Source organism: Camelus ferus, chromosome 32, assembly GCF_009834535.1.
Source record: "Camelus ferus isolate YT-003-E chromosome 32, BCGSAC_Cfer_1.0, whole genome shotgun sequence".
Lineage (NCBI taxonomy): Eukaryota > Metazoa > Chordata > Mammalia > Artiodactyla > Camelidae > Camelus > Camelus ferus.
In genome coordinates, this window is record NC_045727.1 from 7171006 (window position 1) to 7197813 (window position 26808).

General features: G+C 43.3%; 1 protein-coding gene across 1 annotated transcript in view; it reads left to right on the forward strand.

Annotated features, from left to right (window-relative positions):
* The first annotated feature begins 63 nt into the window (after positions 1 to 63).
* Positions 64 to 26808, forward strand: part of KSR2 (kinase suppressor of ras 2) — a 376779-nt gene continuing 350034 nt past the window's right edge. The window contains exon 1 of the mRNA XM_032471653.1: positions 64 to 1351. Coding sequence (XP_032327544.1) covers positions 1172 to 1351 — 180 coding nt within the window. The 5' untranslated portion in view covers positions 64 to 1171. The remainder of the gene's footprint in view (positions 1352 to 26808) is intronic.

Below are 26808 nucleotides of genomic sequence, written 5' to 3' on the forward strand. Positions count from 1 at the left end.
CGCGAGAGCGGTGCGGTAGTAGTGGCTCCCACCCCCACCCTGCCACCAAATCCCTCTCCCCGCCCCGTCGCCCAGCCTCCGCGCCCTAGCACCCTCCCTGCCGTCTCCACCGTCCCCCGGAGCAGCCTCGGCCCGCCGCGCGCGCTTCCCCCGCGCCCCGCCCGCCGATCGCTCGCTCGCACGCACGCCCGGTAGTAATTTCACTTTGCCACGCGAGCTCCGCATCCCCTAGAAATCCCGCCCCCCGCACCCCCTGCCCCCGCCCGGAGCCGTCCCTTTCCCCGGCCAGGTGCGCGAGCCTGCGCGCTCCTCCTCCGCCTCCTCCGGCGGGTCCCTGGCGCGCCGGGGCCGGGGCCCGGCGGGGGCGGATGCGCGCACGGCGCCTCTCCACCAACCCGCTCCCCGGCAGGTCCCTCGCTCGCTCTCCATCCCTCGCCGGCGCTCCCCCGCTCCCCCCTCCCCCTTTGATTGACAGGCAAGATGTCGGTGTGGAGCGAGGCAGGAGCGAATGCAGCAGCCGTCACCCCCGGAGCCCGGCGGCGGCAGCAGCAGCAGCAGCAGCGCGAGGACGAGACAGCAGCCAGCCGCAGTCGCCGCCGCAGCCGCGGGAGCAATGCAGACAGCATCTTGAGAACGCGCTAAAGCACCCCAAACGGTGGACAATGCCGTGTCACTGCAACTGGGAGGGGGGCAAACCAGATTTTTTTTGACATAAAAGCCAGCCAGCCAAAAATATATAATTTTGTCCTTCACGGAGCCGGTGTGTAAAGAGTGAGCGCTATTTTCCTTCTCCTCCTCCTCTCCCTCCCCCTCTTCCTCCTCTTTTTCCTCCTCCTCCTCCCTAAGTGTACAGACAGCATCACATCACCTGGCTTGCTTCTGAGAAACAGCATCTCTCCTTTTCAGGGATCAGAGACTCAGAGAGAGGAGACGTTCTAATGGAGTCTGCTTGATACCCCAAAATAAAATAATAAATTTTGGCTCTTGTCCCCTCCTCCCACCCCCACCCCCTCAACCCTGTGTGAGATGTTGGGTTTCTTCTTCATGAGACATTGTTGAGAAGTCGCAGTGGTTGGAGAGGCGTAGGGGGCAGACTACCTCCACTCCCCCGACACCCCCCTTTTTTCTCTCTGGGAGGAGGAGGAGGGGAAGGGGGCTTGCAGAGCAAGCGATGGATGAGGAAAACATGACGAAAAGCGAGGAGCAGCAACCTCTGAGTTTGCAAAAAGCCTTACAGCAGTGCGAGTTGGTCCAAAACATGATAGACCTGAGCATCTCCAACCTGGAAGGGCTTAGGACCAAATGTGCTACCTCCAACGACCTCACACAAAAAGAAATCCGGACGCTGGAGGTAGGTGTTGCCTATGGAAAAAAAGCAATCCTTCCTTCCCTCCCCTTTCTCCCCCACCATCCCCTTTCCCTTGATTCTGTTTGTTGGGGGTGGGCTTGGTGAGGGGAGTGGGCGGGTAGCCAGGTGGGCAAGATGTGGTCTTCTGTGATTTATCTTGCACAGCCTGCACTGGATGTCTCTACTGTACTGCCGTGGTCTGCGCTTGGCTGGGTGGTGTAGTAGTAGTAGTAATTGTTATTCTGTATTATTATTATTCTTGCGGCTGTTATCATTTGCTTCCTCTCTGAGGAGTGAGTTTTCTCTTTTTTCTGCTTGTGGATTTGTTTATATGCCACGGGGGCTTGTGTGCTGGGTAAGACATTAAGGCGCTGCAGAGAAGCCACGTGACCTTGCGCATTCTGCAGGTGGTCAAAAGGTGGTTTTTGCTGGCAGAACGGAGCTGCCTATAAATATAGACCAAGATCTTCTCTTGGCCTCCTTCCCAGTACCGCTTTTACTCCTTGGATTTGGTTTGTTTGTTTGTTTGTTTGTTTGTTTTCAGTGATACACATTTCAGGAGGCAAGATACATAGAAAAAAAATTCCTCATTGAGCTACCCATTTCCAATCAAATCAATTTGATGCAGGGAGCTGTTGCAGGCCTAAAACATGTAAAAGAAAAAAAAAAAGCATAGAGAAGCACACACAGGTGGTGTGGGAAAATACTCTGGAATCTTGGTGGGACTGTGGAAAAAAAGGGGTCGGGAGGAGGAGTTATCTTTGGCGTGTTGTAACATGCTCTCCAACAGAACTTGAGGGGGAGTTTGAAGCAATTTTGTGTGTGTATTGAGTGGGGGGGGGTGGGATGGATGCAAAGTTACTCTGAAGGAAGATGGCAGAAATTATTTCTTCCGAAGGCCATCTGGTCAAAGGAGGAAGGGTTTCAGGAGCTTAGAAAATGCCTGGCATCCACGTAATCATTGGGCATCCACGTTGCTTGAAACATCTGAAAGGTTCGACTCACATCCCTCCCTCAAACTGGTTGTACACATGGCTTGATTAAATTTGGGAACTCCCATCAGCTGGCATTCACTCAGGGTGGTGGCCGTGGGGCTGTGAGCAGAGAAAAGTGATTCTCCCTGGGCTGGAGCGGGCATGTGCGGTGCTGGGGGGGCCACTCAGTTTCCAGCCCATGTGTTTCCAAGGCCTGGACTCATCAGTCCCTTCGGAATCTTTTAGCCCTTGTGCCCTGTTCTAGTCTGAAGGAGCACCTCTCTCTGATTCACGTTCAGGTTTTCCTTTTTTTCTCCGTGGTTTTCAGTTTGACTGGATGTCAGCAGGCAGGAAGGTCATCAGTTTGAAAGTGGAGTTAATGTGAGTGTGTTGAATATGCTATTTGCTCCCCTAGAATGCATCTGTGTGCCCCTGTCATCTGGGAAAATGATCTTCAGAAATGAAATAAGCATCAAGGGGTAGCAGAGGAGTGGGAATTCTGTTGGGAGGCACAGGTCTTTTCTTTCTCGGAGCTTTGGAGAGCAGTCTAGGCTCGGACTCTGCTGATGGAAGAAAAAGTGTGGGATGCTCTGGCCCAGCTTTCCGTCTCTGTCTGAGCCGTGCCCCAGAGAAGATTCTGGTCAGAATTGCATGCTGAAAATAAATAAATAACCCCAAAGGGCCACTGGAGGCCTCTTCTGTTCCTCTAAGTCAGGAACCCCAAATGCTACTTTGTGTATTACTATGTGAATTTCTTCAGTTTTCGTTTCCTCTTTCCACCATGCTTCATCCTCTGGGAGCTCCCTGGACCACAGTGATTGCCGCAGTGGGCCACTGGTTCCATTGCTACTTTGCTGCATAGTGGTTTTCTTTTGAAACTGGTGGATGGAGGCATTGGTACGGTGGGAGGTGACAGTTGTTGGGAATGCATCTATTAGATGGGGCTTGCGGACCACTGTATCCATATTGCCTGGGGAAGGGTCTGGAGCAATTACGCCAACTTAGGCTCCCCTCCCCCCGTCTCTAGGGCTAGGGTGGGGCCACTAAAGAGGGGCTGGTCCCTTGGGGTCCAACCATGTCCTGCCAAACCTCACGCAGGCTTTGGAGCCACAGTTGTTTTTTTTTTTTTTAATCCCAGAAATTTGTCAAATTTTGTGTATCAAAATCACCTGGGGGAGCTTACTAAAGATGCATATTTTCAGCCTCTAACCCCAGAGATGCTAATTCAGGTGAGATTGGAGGGGGTTTAGGAATCTGTGTTTAGTAAACAGTCCAGATGTCCCTGATGCATGTTTTCATACTGACACTCTGAGAAGGGCTAATCTAATAGGAGATGGATGCCATATTTCAGCGATTTGATGGTGACAACTCTCTGCTCACAAGCAGTGAGGAAAGTAGTCAATTGAACAGACCATTCCTGAAAACCTTGATCATAAGCAGAATTTAGTAACATGCCCATACCCCTGTAGAAACAAAAATGTATGACATGGACCTAGCCTCCAAGAAACGCACTTCATGGTTAGAGAGACAAGGCTAATAGCTTAGTATACGTGAAATGATGAGAAAGTCCAAATAGCAAGTAATATGGGAGACGGCATGTGGGCCCATTAGGAATGTGTTCAGCTGCATGAAATAGAAAATCCAACCAGCTGTGGTTAAGCAAATAATTTCTTTTTCTCAAGTAGCAAGACGTCCGGAGGTATGTAGCTGCTTGAGTTGGCTCAGCAAGGTAATAATATCAGGGCTGCTCTCATGGCCTCTTCCTAATGGTTGCAAAATGGCTCCTGAAGCTCTAGCCATTCCACCCGGGTTCAAGGCAGGGAGGAGGAGGACCAGGTGAGTGGGGAGGAATAAAGGGTGAATATTGTTTGGTTTCCCCAGGACACTTCCTCCTCCCTACCCTCCAGATGATGTTTCATTATGTTTTCTTGGTCAGAACTGGGTCAGATGGCTCGTCCAAGCTGCCGGGCGAGGTGGGTGTGGGAACACCATTGTGATTGGTTTAGATGGTCATGATCCTTTGTCTGGTTTGACCTGTTGCCCCTGCATACAAAATCAGGGTTCTGCTGGCATGGAAGAAGGCATGAAGGGATACTGGGTGGACAGCCAGCAATGTGGGCTGCAGTATGTTATCAGGAGGTACTTTGACAGAGACGAAAGGTCATGAGCTGTGGAGTTAGACCAATGTAGTTTTACAGTCTGGCTTTTCTACTTTATCTTAGCCTCATGATTCAAACCTGACCCATGGTTTCATTTTTGGCAGAAGGGCAATGAAAGAAGAACGTGACCTACCTCAGAGGGGATTGTGGGGATGAAAAGAGATGACATTTTTAAGGGTCTGGCACTGTGGGTAGCACAGAGCCTGCAGGTGCTGAATAAATGATAGCTCTTTGATGGGGACGATTAGCATCACACGGTGTGGAGAGGGTGCCATGGAAGGGAACAGCTCAGACTGGAGGCAGAGAACGAGGAGCTTGAGCAATGTTTCCTAAAGTCTGTTCTGTGGAACTCTAGTTCTGTGGGGTGTTAGCAGTATTCATTCTTTCAACAAGTGCTGAAATCCAGGCACTGTACTAGATGCTGATGGTCAACAAGTATTCTGTAGACGGAATAAATTCCATGGTTAACCCACTTGGGAAGGGTTGAGTTAAGGAAAAGAAATAGGCATCTTGACTGTAGGACTTCTCAGAGCCTTTAATATGCCATATATGTACATTGTGACTCCAAGAGAGGGTAGCATCTGCAATGTTTCCTTTTTCCAGAGGAAAAATCTCTTGGGCTTGATGTTCCATAGAATATACCCAGGGAAATATATGGCAAAGCAGTTAGGAAAGCATTCTTGGTTGGGGAGCTGGGGGCCCTGAGGGGAGTGAAGGATGGGGAGGGTGGAGATTGCAGCAGGTAAACAGAGCTCTGGGCAAGAACAACAAACCAGATTCTCAGGGCAGCTTACAGACCAATTGGCCCAGAAGGGAGAGAACCTGACAGCGTGTTATAGAATGCAAATTTAGGTTACAAACTGCTGGGGTCTAACTAAGGACCAGGAAGTCAGACTGACAAAGCTGCATCCCTTTGAGGGAGGAGATAGAAATCTTCAAAGGTTGTGGAGTGAATACAATAAAAAAAGATGTTTAAGTGGAGAAGTATGTAGCTCAGTGGTAGAGGGCATGCTTAGCAAGCACAAAGCCCTGGGTTCAATCCCCAGTATCTCCATTAAAAATAAATAAATAAACCTAATTACTGCCCCCAAACTGATTAAAACATTAATTAAAAAATAAACTGCAACAAAAAATTTTTAAAAAATAAAAAATGATGTTTAAAGGTTAGTCTGATGGCATCCTGCAGCAGGGGCCAGCAAACTTTTTCTGTAAAGGGACAGATAGTAAATAGTTTAGGCTTCATGGGCCATGTGGTTTCCATCACAGCTGCTCCGCCCGGCTGTTGTAGCATCCAGCAGCCACGGACAATCCATAAATAAACGTTTTCTAATGCAACTTCATTTATGGACCCTGAAATTTGAATTCAATGTAATTTTCACATGTCAAGAAATATTATTTTCCTTCTAATTTTTTTTTGACATTGAAAAATGTAAAAAGTATTCTTAGGTTTTGGGCCTTACAAAAACAGGTGGTGGGTCAGATTTGGCCCGTGGGCTGCAGTTTGCTGGTCTGTAGAGTGGATGGGATGGGAAAGAACCTGGAGGCACAGAGACCGTCTGAAAGGTGAGGAAGTGACACTAGCCAAGGTGGGCACTGGCCAAGTGCAGGTGGCACAGAGTTGGGTTCTGTTTTGGTTAAATTACAAGGGGAGGGAGGTATCAGGGATGGGGTTGGGGCAGGGGGATAAGTAAAGAATCTCCTTCTACAGCAAGGGCATCATGGCCTGCGCACGTCAGTGATTTGTTCTTTAGATGTGCCATCTCAATGATTGATTATGGGGTAACAAACCACACCTAGGCTTAATTATGTTTGGGAAACTTTGGACTTGAGATGGTAACTTATTATTTGCCATGATTCTGGGGGTTGGGATTGGCTGGGCTATTCTTCTGCTGATCTGGCCTGGGCTCACCCATGTGGCTGCATTGACTGGCAGACAGGCTGGCAGCTGAGACAGCCGAGCCTTTCTCTCCAGTGGGATAGCCTGGGCTTCTTACACGGCCCCAGGGTTCCAAGAGGGCAAGAGCGAGGGTGGGAGCAGACAGAAGATAAACAGGTGGATAAGAATCTTGGTTATGTATTAACTAGGTGAGGCTATAACAAACAGATTCCCGAAGTGTGATGGCTCCCGTATAGTAGAAATCTTTTTCTTGCTCGCAAGACAGTCCCAGATGAATGATCTTGTTGGTGGGCCTTTGTCTCATGCTCCAGGCCCCTTCCATTCTGCGACATTGTCCTTGTTTGCTTCCAGAAAGACCAAACCTCTTTGACGCCTCCTCCCCGAAGTTACCCTCATCTGCTGTGTTCCATCGGCTGGAATTTCGTCACAGCACTGCCAGTGAGATGGGGCAGTGGGCCCAGGTGGCTGAATAGCTGGAAGCCTCTGCCACAGCTAATGATAAGCTATTGTTAACAGTTATCTCTTGCTGTAGAACTAGCCGCCCCCAAACTCAGTGGCTTAAAACAACCATCATATATTTGTTCATAAGTCTGCAATTAAAGCTGGCCTCAGCTGGCCAGTTCTGCTGATCTTGCCGGGGCTACTCATGTGGCTGTGGTCATCTGGCAACTCTACTGAGGCTGGATGGTCCAAGATGGCCTTACTCATATGGCTGGTAATTGGCTAGCAGTTGGCAGGGGCACCTCAGTGCTCTTCTGCATGGCCTCTCCAGCAGGACAGCTCACATTTCTCCCATGGCGGCAGCAGCAATGTTCCAAGAAGGTGGGCTCCAGTTCATAGCCCCTCCTAAGCCTCTGTTTCCTTAGCTTTTGCTAATGTCCCACTGACCAGAGCAAATTACGTGCATGAGCCCATAGTCCATGTGGGAGTTAGCATCCAAGAGGGTGGATTCCAGCAGATGTGGTTCACTGGGGGCCATTGAACAGTCTGGCGCAGCGGTGTACCACGGCTGTGCATAAACCCCCCATAAAACCAAAAGAGCATGGGAGAGAGAGGGAGGGCCATGGGATGATCAGCCAAGGCCCCTTTGAGGAGATTTTACTGACCTGAGGGAGCAAGCCATGAAATATCTGGAGGATGGTCCAGGCAGAGGGAACAGCAGACACAAAGTTCTTGGGTAGGAATCTGTTCCACCTGTTACTGAAACAGTGAGGAAAACCCTGTGGCTGGAGCAGAGTGGGTAGGGAAGGGATGAGGGACTGAGTGGGAGACAGACACGGGTCCCTGGTCAGAGAGGCCATGGCTAAGATACTTGGATGTTGTTCTAATTGTGAACGGGGTGGGTGGCTGATTTATTTAAAAGATCCTTTAGGTGATTGCTGCAGGGAACGTAGACTGTGGTGGGTAAGAATGGGAGCAGGGAGACAGTTCGGGAGGTCAATGTGGGAGTCAAAGCCTGGAATGACTGTGCCTTTGACTAGAGTGATGGTTGGAGAGGTGGAGTGAGTGGCTGGATTCAGAAGGTCAAGTGCATGGGAGGTGCTCATGAATCGGATGTGGGGAGGGAAAGAAAATGAAGACCTGAGGATTACTCCTAGGTGTTTGGCCTAAGAACTTAGTGAATGGTGGTACCTGTATTTGAAGTGTGGAGACCAGGGGTGGGACAGATTGGGCCTGACAACTAGGTCCTGTTTCGATGTTTACATTTTTGAAGTAGACAGTTGGGTATGTGAGCCTGGAGACGTGTGGAAGGCTGGAGATACGAAGGTCACTTAATTATGTCAGGACATCTTTTTTTTTTTTTTTTAATTGATGGAGGTTCTGGGGATTGAACCCAGGACCTCGTGTGTGCTAAGCACACACTCCACCACTGAGTTATTACCTTCCTCCCTGTCAGGAACATCTTTTCATCTTATTCAATATTATTTGTAATGATGCATAGTGTTATGTGGATAGACCATAATTTATTTAACTTATTTAATTTAATTGTCAGATGCATCTGTTTGTCATTTTCCATTATTATAAATAACACCGTAGTAGACATCCTTATGGCTCGCAATAATCCTTGTTTTCAATTCCTGGAAGTGGAATTGCTGGATCTAAGGATATGCAAAGTTTCAGGACTTTTGATAGATTTTGCCAAATTAGCTTTCACCAGCAGTGTGGGAAAGGGTCTGTTTTTCCACAGCCTCCGTCTGGATTTATATTTTGTTTTAGTTTTCGGTGGCCTGTGTTCTGATGACCGAGAGCTGGGGGTTAAGGAGGCAGTGGTCTCAGGCCAGAATCTCATCTTTCCTGTTTCTAGTTGGGAAGGAGCTGGGAACCTGCAGAGACAAGAGGGGAACTTGGTTTTCCGTACAGTGAGGCCAGCCTGTGAAGACCTAGTCGCCTCCTCTGTCTTGTTCCCACAGAGAGAGCATCGTGGGTGGGGTGTGGTCTCAAATTTCAGAGTCAGTGGCAAAAGTTATTTCTGGAGGGTTCAGTCCCCTCTCTGGGTTTTTGGGGTGCATTCTACTAGGGAGCTGGCTATCTTTCCTCCCAGGGGAAGAAAACTGGGGAGTCTTCCTCCTCTCCCAGAGGGTGGGTTGTTTTCTGGGCTCCCACCCACCGGGCTCCACCTGGTGGGACCTGGCCTTCCTCCTTGCTCCTCTGGAGCTGGGCATTGGAAGGTGTTGAGAAGCTGGGGAAGACGAGGGGGACATGGCAGCTGGGAGGGAGGATGGAGAAGCTGAGGAGTCGGGGAAGGGAAAAGGGGCAAAAGTGGGAAATAAAAGCCAGAGTGTAGAATGAGTGTCTCTGGCAGGGTTTCTGTGACCCTTGGAACGTCTCTCCACTGGGAAGTGACTGTGACTGTAGTTGTTCCTGTTTTACAAGCCGGTTGACTGAGGTTTAGAGCCACTGATCTGACCCAGACGGCAAATTCAGGCAGCCACAGATACGGGAAGAGGTTTACAGCTCCTCCGTGAATTCCCCAAAGGTGGCATAGCCTGGAAGAAAAGAAAGCAAAGATGAGAGCCAGTGCAGACGAAGGAGGAAGCGGAGCTGATAAAGGCGATGTGGTCAGAGGTGAAGCTTTAGGGTTCATGAGAACCGTAATGATGGAACACTCTGTCACCCAGATGCTCTCACTGGTGACCATTCCAGATGACAGTGACTAAGAGAAATAGAGAGCTGTTGGAGCCAAAATTGGGCATCCACAGAGACAAGGAAGGATGAGAAGAAGAGAGGGAGATATTTCAAATCTGTGAGGTCCAGGGTGCCAGCCACTTGCTGCATTGGCTGCTGACCAGTTGAAATGTGGTGAATTCTAATTGAAATGTGCTATTAGTGTAAAATACACACCAGATCCCGAACTCTTAGTGTGAAGAACAGAACGCAAAATATCTCATTGATTTTTTTTTATATTGACAACATGTTGAAATGATACTGTTTTAGATGTACTGGGTTAAAGAAACTATGTTAAAATTAGTGTCACCTGTATCTTATTTTCCTCCTGAGGCTTTTAGAACATTTTAAATGACACAGGCTGTTCACTGTACATTTCCACTGGTCAGCACTGCTTTTGAGCATTGAGGAGATTTCTGTGTTTTGCCATAATGGAAATCTTGTTCTTGATAAAGACTGAAAGCCTGGGCCCCCTGGAGTTACTAGGCAGCCATTGATTAAAACATGGATGCATTCCAAAGATAGATGCCTTTGATTTCCCTGGATCAAGAGAAAAGTGAGATGAAAACTCAGAAATAGCAACATAATTGAGTCCCTGCAAATATGGGTGGGTGCTCAGAGCAGTGTAGCCAAGTAGGGAGGGCTTGGGCTCTGCAGTAAGACAGGTTTGGATTCCAGTCTGAGTTCAGGATTTATTAGCTGAGTAGCCTTGGGCAAATGAGCTCCCCTTTCTAAGCCTCAGTTTCCTTGCTTAGAAGTTGGGACAATTTTACCCGGGATTGTTATGGTGATTAAATGGAATCATGCATTAAAAAGCTGAGCAAAGTGCCCAGCATGTAGCGAATGCTTAATAATCATTAGCTGTGGTGGTTTCCACGATCGTATGCTCTGCAGAATGTCATGGGGAGGTTAGGGTGTTTCAGCCCTGAGTGGTGGATAGGGTCTTTTAGCCTTCTGGGGAGGTGCCAGTTCACTTATCGAGTCAGTGTTAATGGGCCTGCAAGAAGCCTTCTGTGGGATAATGGCACACCTGCTGGGCTGCAGGTGACATAAGTGAACAGGATTCTGATCCCAGGTCTGCATCTTTGAGTTCGCTCACAGATGACTCACTTCCCATCAGTGCCTGGCAGGCTTTGGTCTTGTAAACCGTGTGCTCATCATAACTGTAAGTTGGATAACAAAATGCCAGTTATGGGTTGGCCTTACAACTCCCAAACTTGTCTTACGCTTGTGTGGTAAAGAGAAAAGTCAGAATCTGTGATATCCAGGTGTTTGAGAATTGTATTCTCCCAAGGTCAGAGGCCCCTGAGAGGTTGTGGAGGACCACCTCCTGCCCAGCGTTCAGCTTTGGCTTGGTGACTTGGGGCGAGCACTACTTCACAAGGCAACCTTTTAAAAATTCACTTTTTGTTGTGGTAAAATATATATAACCTGAAATTGATCATTTCAACTGTTTGTAAGTGTACAATTCAGTGGCATTAAATACATTCACAGTGTTGTGTAACCATGATCACCATTTATCTGCAGAACTTCTGCACCATCCTCAAATAGAAATTCTGTACCCATTAAACAGTAACTCCCTCTGCCCCCAGCCACACAGTAATCTCTATTCTGTTTTCTGTCTCTGTGAATTTGACTATTTAGGCATCTCATGTAAGTCAAGCCATACACTCTGTGCCTTTTGTGTCTGGCTTCTTTCACATAGCATGTTTCTAAGGTTCATCCATGTTGTAGCAGATATTTTTATGGCTGAATAATATTCCATTGTATGTTTGGATAGACACTTGAGTTGTTTTCATCTTTTGGCTATTGTGAATAATGCTTCTATGAACATCATTGTACAAGTGTCTGTTTGATTCCCTGCTTTGAATTCTTTGGGGATATAAATCTAGGAGTGGAATTGCTGGGTCATACAGTAATTCTACGTTTAATTTTTTGAGAGACCATTATTCTGTTTTTCACAGTGGCTGCACCATTGTATAGTTCCACCAGCAATGCACAAGGGTTCCAATTTCTCTACATCCTTGGCAATGCCTACTATTTTCTGTTTTTTTTTTTTTTAAATAGCCATCCTAGTGGGTATGAAATGTTATCTCATTGTGGTTTTGATTCACATTTCCCTAATGACTAATGATGTTAGGCATCTTTTCACGTGCTGATTGGCCATTTGTATGTCCTCTTTGGAGAAGTGTCTATTCAAGTCCTTTCACAAGTCACCCTTTTGATTTGGGTGAGTTACAAAGGTGAGAATTACCCTCCTTCTGTTGACTTGGATCTGTTCTTTGATGACTTCTGTCCTTTGGTTTATCTGGAGGAGAAGGAGAATAAGGCCAGTCATTCCTTTGACTGGGAAAATAGTCTCAAGAAGAATTTGCATCTAGATCTGGAATCTACCAGGTAGCGACAAGAGATAGTCCCGTCCACAGATTCCTGACAAGTCTCCAGCCCAACTTTTGCAGTCACCGTCTCCCTGCTTTGTCCAGTGTGAGTTCCATTTTTACAGCATTCCGGATTCTGGGCTCGCTGGTGATGATGAATTTCCCTTGGGCTGTGGACCAATCCTACCCAGAGAGAGTATCACACCAACCAGCAGTAGACATGGATGTGTCTGTTTGTGCCCATCCACAAAGGCACTGGGATGGCGCTTGGGCAGGGTTGGGTGGCAGTGAGGCGAGTAGACGGGCGTGAAAAACAGCCCATCAAGTGGGGCATCCAGGGACTTTGTTTTTATTAGGTGGGAGGCAGGGCAAGGTTTGGTGTCACTTTTTATATTTTTATGCTTCTCTGAGAGAAACAGTGCTTTGCGATTGACCCCCAAAAGCATATTGTTCTTTTAATATGGTGCTATTCTATTCTTTTAATATGTTGCTGGATTTGATTCATTAGTATTTTGTTCGAGGATTTTTGTGTCTGTGTCATGAGGGATATTGTCTGTGCTTTCTTTTCTTTTCTTTTTTTTTTTTGTACCATCTTTGTTTAGTTTCAGTAACAGGGTAATAGTAGCCCCATAAAATGAGTTGGGAAACTGTTTCCTCCACTTTTGTTTTCTGAAAGAGATTGTACAGAATTGGTGTTATTTCATCTTTAAGTGCATTAAATGCAGCTAGAATTCGCCAGTGAATCTATCTGGACCGGAAATTTGTTTATTTTATTTATTTATGCTATTTCTTGTGGAAGGTTTTAAACTACAAGTTAAGTTTCTTTAATTTATTCTTGGGTGACTTTTGGTAGCTTGTGGCTTTCAAGGAATTGGTACATTTTATCGAAATTGTTGAATTTACCTGTGGAGGATTGCTCATAATATTCCCTTTTTATCCTTTTAGTGTCTGTGGGATCTGTAGTGATGTCCTCTCTTTTATTCTTAATGTTGGTGATGTATACTTTTTCTCTTTTATGTTTTGTTAGTCTGGCTAGAGCCCTATCAATTTTAGTCACATTTTCAAAGAACCAATTTTTAGCTTCATTTATTTTCTCTATTGTTTTTCTGCTTTCAATTTTACTTATATTTGTTCTTTTTTTATTGAAGTATAGTTGACTTACAGTGTTGTATTAGTTTCTGGTGTACAGGATAATGATTCAGTTATACATAAATATATTCCTTTTTGTATTCTTTTTCATTATAGGCTATTACAAGGCATTGAACTTAGTTCCCTGTGCTCTACAGCAGGACCTTGTTGTTCTTATTATTTCCCTTCTCCAGCTTGCTCTGGGTTTATTTTGCTCCTCTTTTTTCTATTTTCTTGCATGGATGCTTAGATTTCTCCTTTTCTAATATAAGTATTTTTTCCTCTACATTTCCCTTGAAGGACCACTTTAATTGCATCCTACAAATTTGGATATGTTATATTTTCACTTCCCTTTAGTTTGCAGTACTTAAAATTTTCTTTTCAGGATTCCTTTTTGATGCATATATTCTTTAAAAGTGTACTGTTTAATCTGTAAGTATTGTGGATATTTTCTTGTTATCTTTCTGTTATTGACTTCTAGTTTAATTCAGTTATGGTCAGTGAACACATTTTACGTGATTTTAATTCTTTAAAAATGTTTAAGGTTTATTTTATGACTTAGACTATATTCTCTCTTGGTGAATGTAACAGGTGCACTTGAAAAGAATGTGAATCCTGCTGGTGATGAGTGCAGTGTTGTATAAATGCCAGTTAGATCCAGTTGGTTGATGGTATTAAGTCTTCTGTATCCTTGCTGATTTTCTCTCAAGTTTCATTGATTACACAGAGAGGAGTGTTGATATCTCCTATTATAATTGTGGATTTGTCCATTTCTCCTTGTAGTTCTGTCAGTTTTTTCTTTCGTGTATTTTGAGCTGTTTTGTGGAGTGTATATGCATTTGGGATGGTTGTTTTCTTGGTGACTTCACCCTTTATCATTGTGTAAAGTTACTATTTATCCCTGGTAATTTTTCTTACTCCAAAAACTATTTTCTCTGATATTAATATAGCCACCCCAGCTTTTCTTTTTTTAGGTTTTTAAAAATTGAGGTAAAAGTCATATAACATTAAATTCACTGCTTAAACTCTTTTATATACATTGAATGGTTTTTAATATATACTCAATGTTGTGCGACCATGTTCTTTGTCTAATTTTAGAACACTTTCATCACCACACATGCAAAAAAAAAAAAAAAACCCACCAAAACAAAACCAGGAAACCTAAACCTTGTACCTGTTAGCAGTCAATCTCAATTTCCTTGTCCTCCATCCCTGGGCAACCATTAATCTATTTTTTGTTGCTGTGGATTTTCTTACTCTGGATATTTCATGTAGATGAAATCATACAGTATGTGGCCTTTTATGTGTGGCTTTTTTCACTTAACATAATGTCTTCAAGGTCCATCCACATTGTGGCAGGTGTCAGGACTTCTTTCCTTTTTGTGGCTGAATAATATTCCATTGCACACCTATCCCTGTTTCATTTATCCATCCATCCGGGGACATTTGAGTTGTTTGCACCTTGTGGAGATTGTGAATAGTGCTGCTGTGAACATTCACTTGGCTAAGAGGATGGGGGCATTTTGAGAGGAAACAGTTTTGTTGCTTCTACTAAAAACTAAAGAAACATCCCCAGGTTCAGGCTGGTGTGCAGTTCGGAACTCTAAAGTTGGAAGTTCCTTCTGTACCTTTGTGGTTGTTCGTAGTGGTCGGTGTGACATTTCCCTGGAGCTCTTGCAGGTGCTTGGTTGGCTATTCAGGTTACATATGCCAGGTCGTGAATCGTTTGCACTGACTTCAGAAATGGAATGGACTTCATTACATAAAACAGTCATTTAAAAGACATTTATAGCCATTAAAGCAAAGCATATTCACTATAGAAAAAGAGAATATGCATTTGATCAAAAAGAAAAATGAACACACGTATAATCCGACCACCCACAGATCAACATTGTTAACATCTTGTTACAGAGTCTTCTAGGCTTTTCTGCATGCACACATGTACTTTCATATGACTTTTAAGGACAACTACATTTTATTTATTTTGTAGTCTCCTCTTTTCCTCTTGAAAGTTGACTTAAGACATAGATGTCTTTCCCTGCCAGAACCATTTTTTATAGCATTTGAAATGGCTGGTAACACTCCAGCATAAAGATATACCATAATTGAATTAAACAACCCACTTTGGTTGAGTTAGATTATTTCTGTTTTTTTTTTTTTTTTTTTTTTTTGCTCTCATAAAAACAGCCTTAGTAACTCCTTTTGAAATGAAATTTTGTAAAGCATTCATATTTGTTCCCTTAAGAAATGTACCTAGAAGTAGAATTAGTGCATGCTTATAAGGCTTTTTCTCATTTATGGCCAAATGGTCCTTTAGAAAGAGTGTACCCATTAATAACCTTCTCAGAGTTTACAAGAGTCGTTTGTGGCTTTGCGTCTTCAGGAATGACAACTGTGAGAGGTTAATGTTCCCAATAAATCTGTGACTTAATAAGAAAATTGTAAAGTCACGTTACTAAATCTGTGAATCAACTTTTATTGAGCTAAGAAACTCGAGGCAGGCTTGGCTTTTAAAAATACATACTTTCAGTTGTAATAAATACAGAGTTAGAATCATGTCAATGACAAGGAAGCCTAATTTCAGATGAAATTTTTCTGAAATGACATCAGAAAGGGATGTGAACGTTACAGTGTCTGATTTCCAGGGATCACACAGTCAGTTGTTTTCTGGGACCAGGCAGGAAACCCACAGAAGAAAAACAGGGTAGAGGCTGGATACTTGGGAGGAGACGTAAGGGCCACGGTGAACTAGAGAACATATGCCACATCCACTGATGTCAGCTTCGCCAGTGGATTGGATGTAAGTCTCATTTTGTCAGGGACTTCCATTTTCCAGCAGAACCCAGAAACCAAGACTATAAGTAAAAGCAGACATTGGCTTATTATTATCTGATCAAGAACCTCACCTAAATTGAGGTTGTATTGTTTAGTCTGGAGAAGAACCACTTACTTGTTGATTTTATGATCTTTGCTTATTGGGTGGTATTCTCAGTCTCCAATGAGGGCAAAGTAAGAGATGTGACTCAGTCCAAACAATCTTACACACATACAGACACACATACACTTCAAACCTATGCGAAAGTAGGGAGAATAGCATAATGGACCCTTATGTACTCATCACAGAAATTCAGCAACTGTCAAATTATGGCCAGTCATCTCCCCCACCTCCATCCTCCCTGGGTTGTTTTGAAGCAATTCCTAAACTGTCAGAGCATTTCCTCCCCAAATATTTCAAATACATATTTCTGTTAAATACAAGTACTTTGTGTTCAGCAACGAGATTCCTATTATCACACCAGTAGTTCCTTAGTCAGATAACAACAAGTCAAAATATTTATACACAAAAGAGAGATGTACTTCTCAAAGCAGACATAGTGGAAGGCATCTGCCTTGCCCCGGCTCTGCCGGTTCTTGAAAATTGTCTTCACAGTCATTTTACAAGAAAACGAATCTCTTTCTTTTTCCTTGATGCCGAATGGTGGCCTTCAAGATGGAAGGCTACCGTCTTGACTTGGCTTGACAGTTTCCTGATGACGTTCCTCCATTTGAAACATAAATAGGCAAGTCCACTCTTGAAGAACAAGCTGTGTGGCCATTTGAAGATGATCATGACAGTGCTCTGGGCACAGTGTCTGAGAGGAAACTCAAAGGGAAGACTCAGAGCTTTGGTGTTGGGATAAACCTTCAGCCATTTCCAATGTCTACTCTGAAAGGGAGCCTGTTTGATTAGCTTCAAAAGTTATTCACTCCTTCACTCATCCATTCATTCATTCCACTTTGTGTTAAATGCATGAGACATACAAAGGTGACTGGAACCAAGTCTTGCCCATGTGGGGCTTAGGATGCGTAAATATGTGTAGTGTATAAGGCACTGTTCTAGATACCGGGATGTGGAATATATTGACTCATCGATCTAGTGGTGTGATGTTAAAGCTAAGACCTGAAGGACAATGGGGTTAACTAGAATTGAGGAAAGACTGTTCCTGGCAGAGGAACAGTATGTGCAAAAGTCTAGAGGTAGGAGACGGCTGAGGCTTTTGATGGATCAAACAAAGCCCAACATGGTTGGTGTAGAGAGTGCCTCAGGCCCTTTTGAAGGCAAGGTGATGGAACAGAACTTTTTTCTTTCTCTAAACTGGATTCCTTTGCATCTTCTTCCTGCCTCATCTCCTCATTATAGAAAAATGAGACAGTCTCATTTGCCAAATTGAATAAAACTCTCTAACTTATGATCACCACTCCTCAAATAGGATTTGAAAGCGTGACATGAATTTATTGGTCCCCTAAGGTGGAGGAGGTTCTTTAACACCTTAACAAACACAAGCCATATAATAATAATTAATAATAATAATAATAATAATAATAATAATAATAATAATAATAATAATAATAATAAACGGGCAAGACCTTGAGAAGGGTGGGCTGGGGGGAGGGAAAGTGAAGCCAGGAGAGAAAGGTGGTGAAATGGAAATACATTTTCAGTCCTATGCTTTGTGGTTTATTATTAACAGCAGTGGAACAAATGTCTCTACAGAGTTATGAAAAATTCATCAGCAACAGCTCCAGGTCTGAGAAGCTGGTCCTTGTTTGATCAGATTAAAGATAATGAGAGCAGTCCTAAATTAACTCAGATTAAGAGGAGGACGCTTCCCCTACTATGCAGTCCTACGTGTATAATCACGTTTCCTCACCGCCAGGCGCCCTTAGTTGTCTGCTAAGATGGGAACTAGGGTCTTTGCAAAGGTAGAACCAGGACCGCAGAGGGTGGGCTGAGCCCAGATGCCGCCTTGAACCTGGGGTCTGATGGAGGAAGAGTCTCTGGACTTTCCCCTGAGCTCGAGTTTTGTCTGGTCTCTCTGACCCTCCTATTTTTCAGACCTGTTTCCTTCCTCCTGGGTCTGTGTCATCCCAACTCACAATTTCACAGCATTGAGCCCCTACAATGTGCCATGCAGTGTTCCAGGTGCTGAGGATACATCCAGGAGTAACACAGGCAAAGAGCCCTGCTGCTGGGTAGCTCACATTCTAGTCGGTGGAGACAGACAATAAATAAACATAAAGAACAAGGAAGCTGAAAGTATGATAGAAAGTGGTAAGGATTATGAAAAAAGAAAGTAGGGCAGGCTTCATGGAAAAGGTGACATTTGAGCAAAGACATAAAGAAAGTGAGGGAGTGATCCATGAAGCTATCTGGGGCAGGCGGAAGAGCACTTAAAGTGAGGCAGCAGCTTGTGCAAAGGCCCTGAGGCCTTGAAGGAACAACCAGGAGCCTTGTGTGACGGCAATGGAGTGTTGAGGATCAGGTCAGAGCAGCAGAGTGGAACCAGATCAGTAGGATCTCTAGACCAGTGTCAAGAGTTTTACTAAGTGAAATGAGGTGCGTTGGAGGGTTTTGAACAGAGAAGTAACATGATCTGACTTGAGTTTTAATAACCTTCTTCTCCCTAATAGACTGTAGGAGAAGCAGGTAGATGAATTAGAAGACTATCGCAGGTGAGAGACAACGGTGGCTTACACCAGACTGGTGAGTTGTGGTTGGATTTTGGAAACATTTAGAAATGACAGCAAACAGGATTACCAGATATTTTTGACTTTGCCTGAAAATTGATATAAAGAATGATGATGTTAACTGGTTTATTAATTACTGTTTTTTAATCTGAACTCTTTTGGTCACAAATGACAGAAACATACATCAAATTGCTTATGCAAAAAGAGGGAATTCTTTGGCTTACATTACTGAGAAGTTTATGGGTTATACTAGCTTCAGCATGACTGGATCCAGGTACTTAAAGAACACGAGCAAGGACCTCTCCATCTCTCAGCTCTGCTTTCTTTCTGTGTTGCTTTCATCCAGTCTTTCTATCACCCTAGCTACGATGGAGGAAGAGCATCGTTACTTCCCAGGAGTTACAACAAATGTCTGGGGCATCCTTTTTAGGCTTGGTTCATTTCTCTGCTTCTCTCTACAGGAGGGCACAGCATTCTGACAGGTCAATTCTGGGGCCAGGGTAAAAAATCATCTCCCCTCAAGCCTCATGGACCAAGCAGGGAGGTTCTCCAAAGGAAAGCTGGGGTGTTCCAACCGAAAAATGATAAGCTTGGCTGGAGGAAACACTAGATTTCTGTCGTCCCAACTGTTCATCCAGATTCCAACCAATGCAGGAGATTCTAAGGAGGGTATAAGGACTGAAACAGTAAATCATACCCTGGGGATGTTGAGATGTTCATAGTAGGATGTTTCAGAAATCTTTTAACTCAGCATTCACAAACGCAGTGGATTTACCTAATAGCCTTACTCCTTGAGTCTACTCTGGGACCAAGAAGCCTTTGCTTGCAGTGTGTTCTCCTGTCTGGCCTCCCCTTCACGGCCGTGTGTCTCCACTGGGACAGCAAGTGGGTGGAGAGCTGAAACACAGTGCCGGGGTCCCAGCTCCGCCATCCTCTTGCCGCTCTCTGATTTGGGCAAGTTGCATAACTACTGAGCCACAGAGGAAACTGGGAGGATCAAAGGAAAGACACTTTTTAAAGTACTTGAGAAACTGGACTCACAAGCCAAGGCCTTGGCTGTATTGCTTCTGGTTAAAGAATGCTTTATATTTGCTGATCATGGGATTGCCAGATAAAACATAGGTTCAGTTAAACTTGAATTTCAGATAGACAATGAATACTTTTCCAGGGTAAGTATGCCCAAATATTGCACAGGACATATTTACACTAAAAAATTATTTTTTTGTTAATCTGACATTCATATTTAACTGGATATATTTTTATTTGCTAAATCTGGCAGTGCTAGGTGATCATGACAAGGGAAACATCATTATTACTGACCACCCATGACAATCTCCTGACAGCCACTTCATGCGAGGACCGGGAACATTATCCAAACTGTAGACATCGCTAGTGTTTTCAGAATGGACACGAGTGAACTTTCTGTTCTCTCTTTGGACTATGGGTTTATGTCTAAGCTTGAATTCTTGAATTTGACTCTGTGTGTGTGTGTGAGTGAATCCTATAATACCACATTTTGAAATTCTTGTTTTAACATAGGTTTAAGTTTTGGGTAACGGTGTTGGCTCTTCCAGTTATGAGCCATCAACTTGGGCTTAATCTTCTCCATGTGTCAGTTTCCCCATCTGTACAACTAGGAACATGACAGTACTTACCTCATACCATTGTTACGAGGATTAGATAATATGCTTAAAGTGCTTAGCTAAGTGTCTGGCACGTGACAAGAGCTCTGTAAGTGTTAGCTGCTGCAGTTATGGCAAATCTCTAGAAATTAATCTGGCTGGTCCAGAATAATTTGTGTTTGATTTTTCAAATTAACTTCTCAGCTCTGTTTGGAAAATTTGGGGTTGAACCGTCCTGTGGTTTGGGCTTCATGCTTACCCAGTCAAACCCTAGAAGCAGAATAACAAGATGCTGTCTTGCGCTTGACACATACTGGCAGCTTTCAGCTCCAAACTGGGGGGAGAGCGGGAGAAATGGGGAGGGAGAACGAACAGTGATTTGGGTGGTGGTTCCTAGGCTTGGTGGGCATGATTTTGGCAGTCTTAGCCCTAGATTTTGCCCCAAACCCAAGCAGGCATGCCCTGTTTGGCAAGGGGGATGGACATAGGAGAATGACTTGAATCCAAGCCACGGAGATGTGCCCCTGTTTTGAGTCATTTTCTGCAGCTTCTGTTTCTAACTATTTCTATCCATTCCTCACCTGCAGACCCTGGGCAAAGGCCAGGGCAGGGCACAAAATGAACTCCTGGGTCATCAGAAGTGTTTGAGGGCTGCCCAAGACCAGGGTCTGGACACGGCTTGCCTGAGGCACACTCTGTGTGTCATACATGCTTCTTTTTGCTTGGGATCATTTAAAATGGAAATGTTTCCAAGCTCGGTGTTTTTTATCCATACCCGGTTATGAGAGAAATGTTTTTTCCATGACCGTGGGAGACTCTCAGAGTCGCTGAAGTCCCTGCTCTGCAAGACTCTTGTAGCTAGTGTGAAAGGAGCGTGCTCGGGGGTTGTGAAATTTCCGAGGCAGATTAGAGCGTGCTGCTTTCTTCTTGAAATCAGCATTTTACCAATGAAAGACAGTTGTTTGAAAAGTCTCTGTTGACTTCAGTGTTGATCTTGTAACCATGGCTGGCATTTACCTGGTGCGTACTGAATCTTAGGCACTCACCTGAGCTTCAGGTACGAGGCTATCCAAAATGTGGCTGATGGACAGGTGGCCTCGGTGCCCTGGGGAGCTGGTTAGAAATGTGGAGTCTCAGGCCCTGGCTCAGACTCACTAAAATGCATTTGAATGCAATTAGGTGACCTGAATGCACACTGAAGTTTGAGAAGCACCAGTTTCATCCTCAGAACAACCCCAGTATTATTAATTCTATTCAAATTTTTTCTTTTGGTGAAATATATACAATATTTATCACTTCTAACCATTTGTAAGTGTAAAATTCAGCGAGGGATGTTAAATACATTTACTTTGTGGTGTAATCGTCACCCCTGTCTATGCCCAAAACCTTTTCATTATTCCCAACAATAACTCTGTAACCACTAAACAGAAATTCCCCCCTCCCCGCTCTTCCAGCCCCTGGTAACCCCTATTTTACTTTCTGTCTCTATGAATTTGCACAGTCTAGGGACCTCATATAACTGGAATCATACAATGTCTGTCCTTTTGTGTCTGGCATCTTTCACTTAGAGTACTGTTTTCAAGGTCGTTCCATGTTGTAGTGTGTATCATCACCCTATTCCTTTTTTATGTGTGAATAACATTCCATTTTGTTTATCTATTATAGACACTAAGGGGTTGTTCCTACCTCTTGGCTTTTGTGGGTAGTGCTGTTAAGAATATTCATGTACAAATATCTGAGTCTTTGCTGTCTGTCCTTTTGGGTGTATTCCTAGGAGTATTAACTCCATTTACACATGAAGAAATTGAGATGCAGAGATGTGAATGGACTTGTCTGAAGTCACACTTGATAGGTTTCTTCATTTATTTGGTTCCTTCCATCGACTGCAGAGACCATCTGTGTCCTTAACGAGAAAGACACATGCTTTCCTTCTTTTCTCAGGGATGACAACATGACCTGCTGGTAAATACTGGGCTTTGGAGTCTTCGAGATCTGACTTCAAATCCCAGCATTTGCCCCTTGCTAAGTTTTGTGTTTTGGACAAATTGTCTAGTCTAAAGCTCCATTTTTTCATCCATAAAATCAGGATACCAATGCCTACCCCATGGTAATTGCTTTGAGGATTAAGTGGGAAAAATTATTCAAATGCCTGGTTTGTAAATATTCAAGAAGTATTGTTTACCCTTAAAAATAAAGAGGTTTCTTAAAAAGTTAAACATAGAAATACCGTAGGATCCAGCAATTCCACTTCTAGGTATACCTAACAGGATCGAAAGACAGGGACTCAAACAGATATTTCTGCATGAATATTCATAGCAGCTTTATTCACAATGGCCAAGAGGTAGGAAGAACCCAAGTGTCTATCGGTGGATAAATGGATCAACAGAATGTCATATATCCATACAATGGAATATGATTTAGCCATGAAATGTGATGAAGTACTGATACCTGCTACAACATGGATGACCCTTGAAAACATTATGCTAAGTGAAATTAGCCAGACACAAAAGGATTAATACTGTGCTTTTCCACTTGTCTGAGATACCTGGCGTGGTCAAACTCAAATCTGGCTGAATGTAGATTTGTGGTTGCCTGTGGCTGGGACAGGGGGAGTTAGGGAGTTACTGTTTAATGGGTACAGAGTTTCAGTTTGGGAAGATGAAAAGAGTCTGGAGATGGATGGTAGTGATTGCTGCACAACAATATGGATGTGCTAAACCGTACATTTAAAAATGGCTAAAATGGTATATTTTGTTATATATATTTTACTACAGCGTAAAAAAACAAATAGGAAAAGGAAGGGAAGAATGACTTTTCCAGGCACTAATTTCATGCTGGTGTGTACTGAGTACCTTGCTTTCATGTACCAGTGTTTGGTGTCTGGGAAAGTCTGTGTCCTTTTTAAAAAAATTTTCCATTAATTAATTATTTAATGATTTAATTGAAGTATAGTCAGTTACAACATATCAATTTCTGGTGTGCAGCATAATGTTTCAGTCATACATACACATACATATATTTGTTTTCATATTCTTTTTTCATTATAGCTTACTCCAAGATTTTGAATATTATTCCGTGTGCTATACGGAAGAAACTTGTATATTTGTTTTATATATAGTAGTTAGTATCTACATATCTTGAACCCCAGTTTATCCCTTCCCTCCTCATTTCCTCCCTGATAACCGTAAGTTTGTTTTCTATGTCTGAGTCTGTTTCTGTTTTGTAAATAAGTTAATTTGTATCTTTTTTTCTTAAGATTCCACATATGAATGATGTATGGTATTTTTCCTTTTCTTTCTGGCTTACTTCACTTAGAATGACAATCTCCAGGTCTATTCATATTGTTGCAAATGGCATTATTTTATTCATTTTCATGGCTGAGTAGTATTCCATTGTATAAATATACCACAACTTCTTTATCCAGTCATCTGTCAATGGACATTTAGGTTCTTTCCATGTCTTGGCTGTTGTAAATAGTGCTGCTATGAACATTGGGGTGCATGTGTCTTTTTGAATCAGAATTCCCTCTGGATGTATGCCCAGGAGTGGGATTGCTGGATCATATGAAGTCTATTTTTAGTTTTTTGAGGAATCTCCGTACTGTTTTCCATAATGGCTGCACCAAACTACATTCCCACCAACAGGGAAGGAGGGTTCCTGGGTCCTTTTTTTTTTATCTTTATAATGTAACAATGATAAAATCATTATTATGAGCAGTGTTGTTATTGGATGCTGACAGTGGGCCAGAGGCTGGGTAAAGCGCTTCTGTATGTTATTCCATTTTCACCCACACAGCCCTGGGAGGTAGGTGCTGTTATATTTGACACATGAAAAAACTGAGAGATCAGGTAACTTTCCCGAGGACACACAGCTGGGCTTTGGCAGAGGCAGGATTTGAGGGCCTCAGGTCCTACTGTCCTGCAGGCCAAGCTGTGCTGCCTCCCAGGATGTCTGCCCAAGGTAGTCTACAAAGGGCACACTTAGAGGGTAATTATGCCTCTGTGTTGCACGGAGAGGGCAGGTGGCGAAGGTCATTGGGTTATCTCTGCCAAGGGCAGGGCTGTTTGTGGCTTTTGCCATCCATGGCTGCTGAGTGATTTTTCTCCTCTGGGTGGGTATGAATGCATGACAAGGGAAGGGGTGTTCAGGGAAACTTCCACTGTGCCAGAAGGAGCTCTTGGAAACGGCACCAGGAGAGTCCCTCCCAGGAGAGACCAACCACTTTCCTCTGTCTAAATCAGCCCTGACAAATGCAAATCAAACTTACAATTCACTTCCAAAGCAGCCGCTTCCAGATTCCTAATTGAGAGATGCTAATCAGGAATTACGGGGCCTTCGTCATCCTTGGGGGTGCTTTGCACAGGATGTTCAGTGCTCATAGCATCCCTGTCAACAAGTTATCAGGACTTCTGTTTTTGTAGCACAAAACAGGATGGGCTGGTGAGGCTTTGCCTGGTTCCCTAAGAAGGAAACCACGGCTCAGATGAGGGGAGAGTTGGTGTTTCTTCTCTTTCCTCTGTTGTTTAATTCCAGATCTACATGAGAAAGATCAGTCGGCAGCCATTAGTCTTTCTGAAAAGGCTCCACTGGGCAGTGTCCCATGTCAGATAAGCACACACTTAAGAATCTCGGATTTGCTGTTTGTTAGCTGTGGGTCTTTGAACAGCTCTGTGTCTCAGTTTTATCTTCTGTAAAATTCGAATAACAATAGGACCTACCTCTCAGGGTCAGGGTTTAACAGGATAATATATGGAAAATGCCTAGCCTTGTATCAGCCATGCAGGAAGTAATAATATTAATAGCTACTGCTATTGTCATTATTATTATAATTATTATTATGTAAAAGACCACCATGTGTTAAAAACTGTCAGCATTGAGGAGGGTAATCGCTCAGTGGTAGAGCACGTGCTTAGCATGCGTGAGGTCCTGGGTTCAATCCCTGGTACCGCTGTTAAAAAAAATTGTCAGCATTAACTCTCTTTTCCTTTAAGAACTAAGATAAATGGGAGACTATTTTTAAAGTCTTTTTTAATGGAAAAATTTAACAGATTAAGCAGTAATCTACATTTTGGTAAGTATTTTTCTTTTGTCTCTGTCCCTCTGTGTGTGTGTGTGTGTGTGTTTGTATGTATGTGGTGTGTGTGTGTGTGTGTGTTGGAGTATTTTAAAGCAAATCCCAAAAATTGGAGACTTTTTTTTTTGGTAGGGGGAGGTAATTAGGTTTGTTTGTTTAAATGAAGGTACTCTGGGTTAAACCCCTCCCCCCAAATTATAGACTTTTATCTGTAAATACTTGAATATGCATCTCGAACAGGTTAAGCTTTTTAAGATAATATAATCTCAAAGCTGTTACCACAGCTCACAAAATAAAAAGCTAATTTAATTTCTTAATATAATTGAATACACAGTCCATGTTCAGATTTCTCCCGATATTTTTAAAATGTCTTTTTGCAGTTGATTTCTTTGAATCAGGATGCATACGAGTATCTTATATTGCATATGGCTTATATGTCTCTTAACTTCCTAATCGTTATAGTTCCTGCTCCCTTTTTTTCATGCTCCACATTGTGGCTGGAACTGAGTCATTTGTCCTGGAGAGTTTGCATGCTTAGCTTGTCTCCCTGTCCCCATGTTTCCAGTCAAATGATAGCTACATCTTCAGATGTTTGATTAGGTTCAGTCTTACTTATTTTTCTTTTGCAAGAATATCTTCATAGGTGATGCAGAGTATTTTGTAATGATCACACCAGAAAGCAGACAACATCTGGAGACCATACTTTTAGTGACGTGAACATGGATGGAACAGGATCAGATGCTGTCAATCTGATCTACTCCTGTTTCCTAACAGTCTTTTGCCTAATGACCAGCATTCAGCATCCACTGATGACCGTACCTAGATCCTTTATTCCTTTAGGGGGTTGCAGAATCATGCTTCCCTAATTCTGTCATTCCTTCTGCATTTTAAGCTAGAAGTATTTTATAAATAACTTCTGCTTATCTCCCTCTGAAATCAAGTTTACATGGAAAGGCAGGATGAATGAGATTCTTTCCCTTTACTTACCAGTTTTCAAATGTATAGTTAGTACCCTAGCCACATTCAAAGATGGCCAGTAATTTTTAAGAATATTATTTTGAATTCATGGATTTTAAAAAAAATTACTTGATGTGTTACAGTCCATTGCAGCCATTACTCTTTTTGAAGCTCGAACTGCCCCATTTTTGACCAGTCAAAGCCAGTTTAAGTTGCCTCCCAAGTTCTTTTGACATAGTCTCACTTGTCTTGAATGACTTCCGTGCCTTCTGGCACATGTTGTCCCAGAATTATTTTGTTCCCCAGACCTGAGATTAGTCATTTCTCAAAGAAGCCCTAATTCCTTTGAGAGAAAATGGTATTTAGAAGCCACATTTGGGCACTTGGGGCACTTAATGCTACAGGCTTATCATTCAGTAGACAGAGCTAGAAGATACGTATTTTTTTAGAGAGAAAAATGAGTTCATAACTTAAATCTAAGATTATATGATTTTACTTAACCTTTGATTTTATGTTTGTATCTCATTTCTCTTAACCTAAGAATCTTGGTTTCTAACTACATTGACCTTAATATTAATTTTATATATATATATATTTT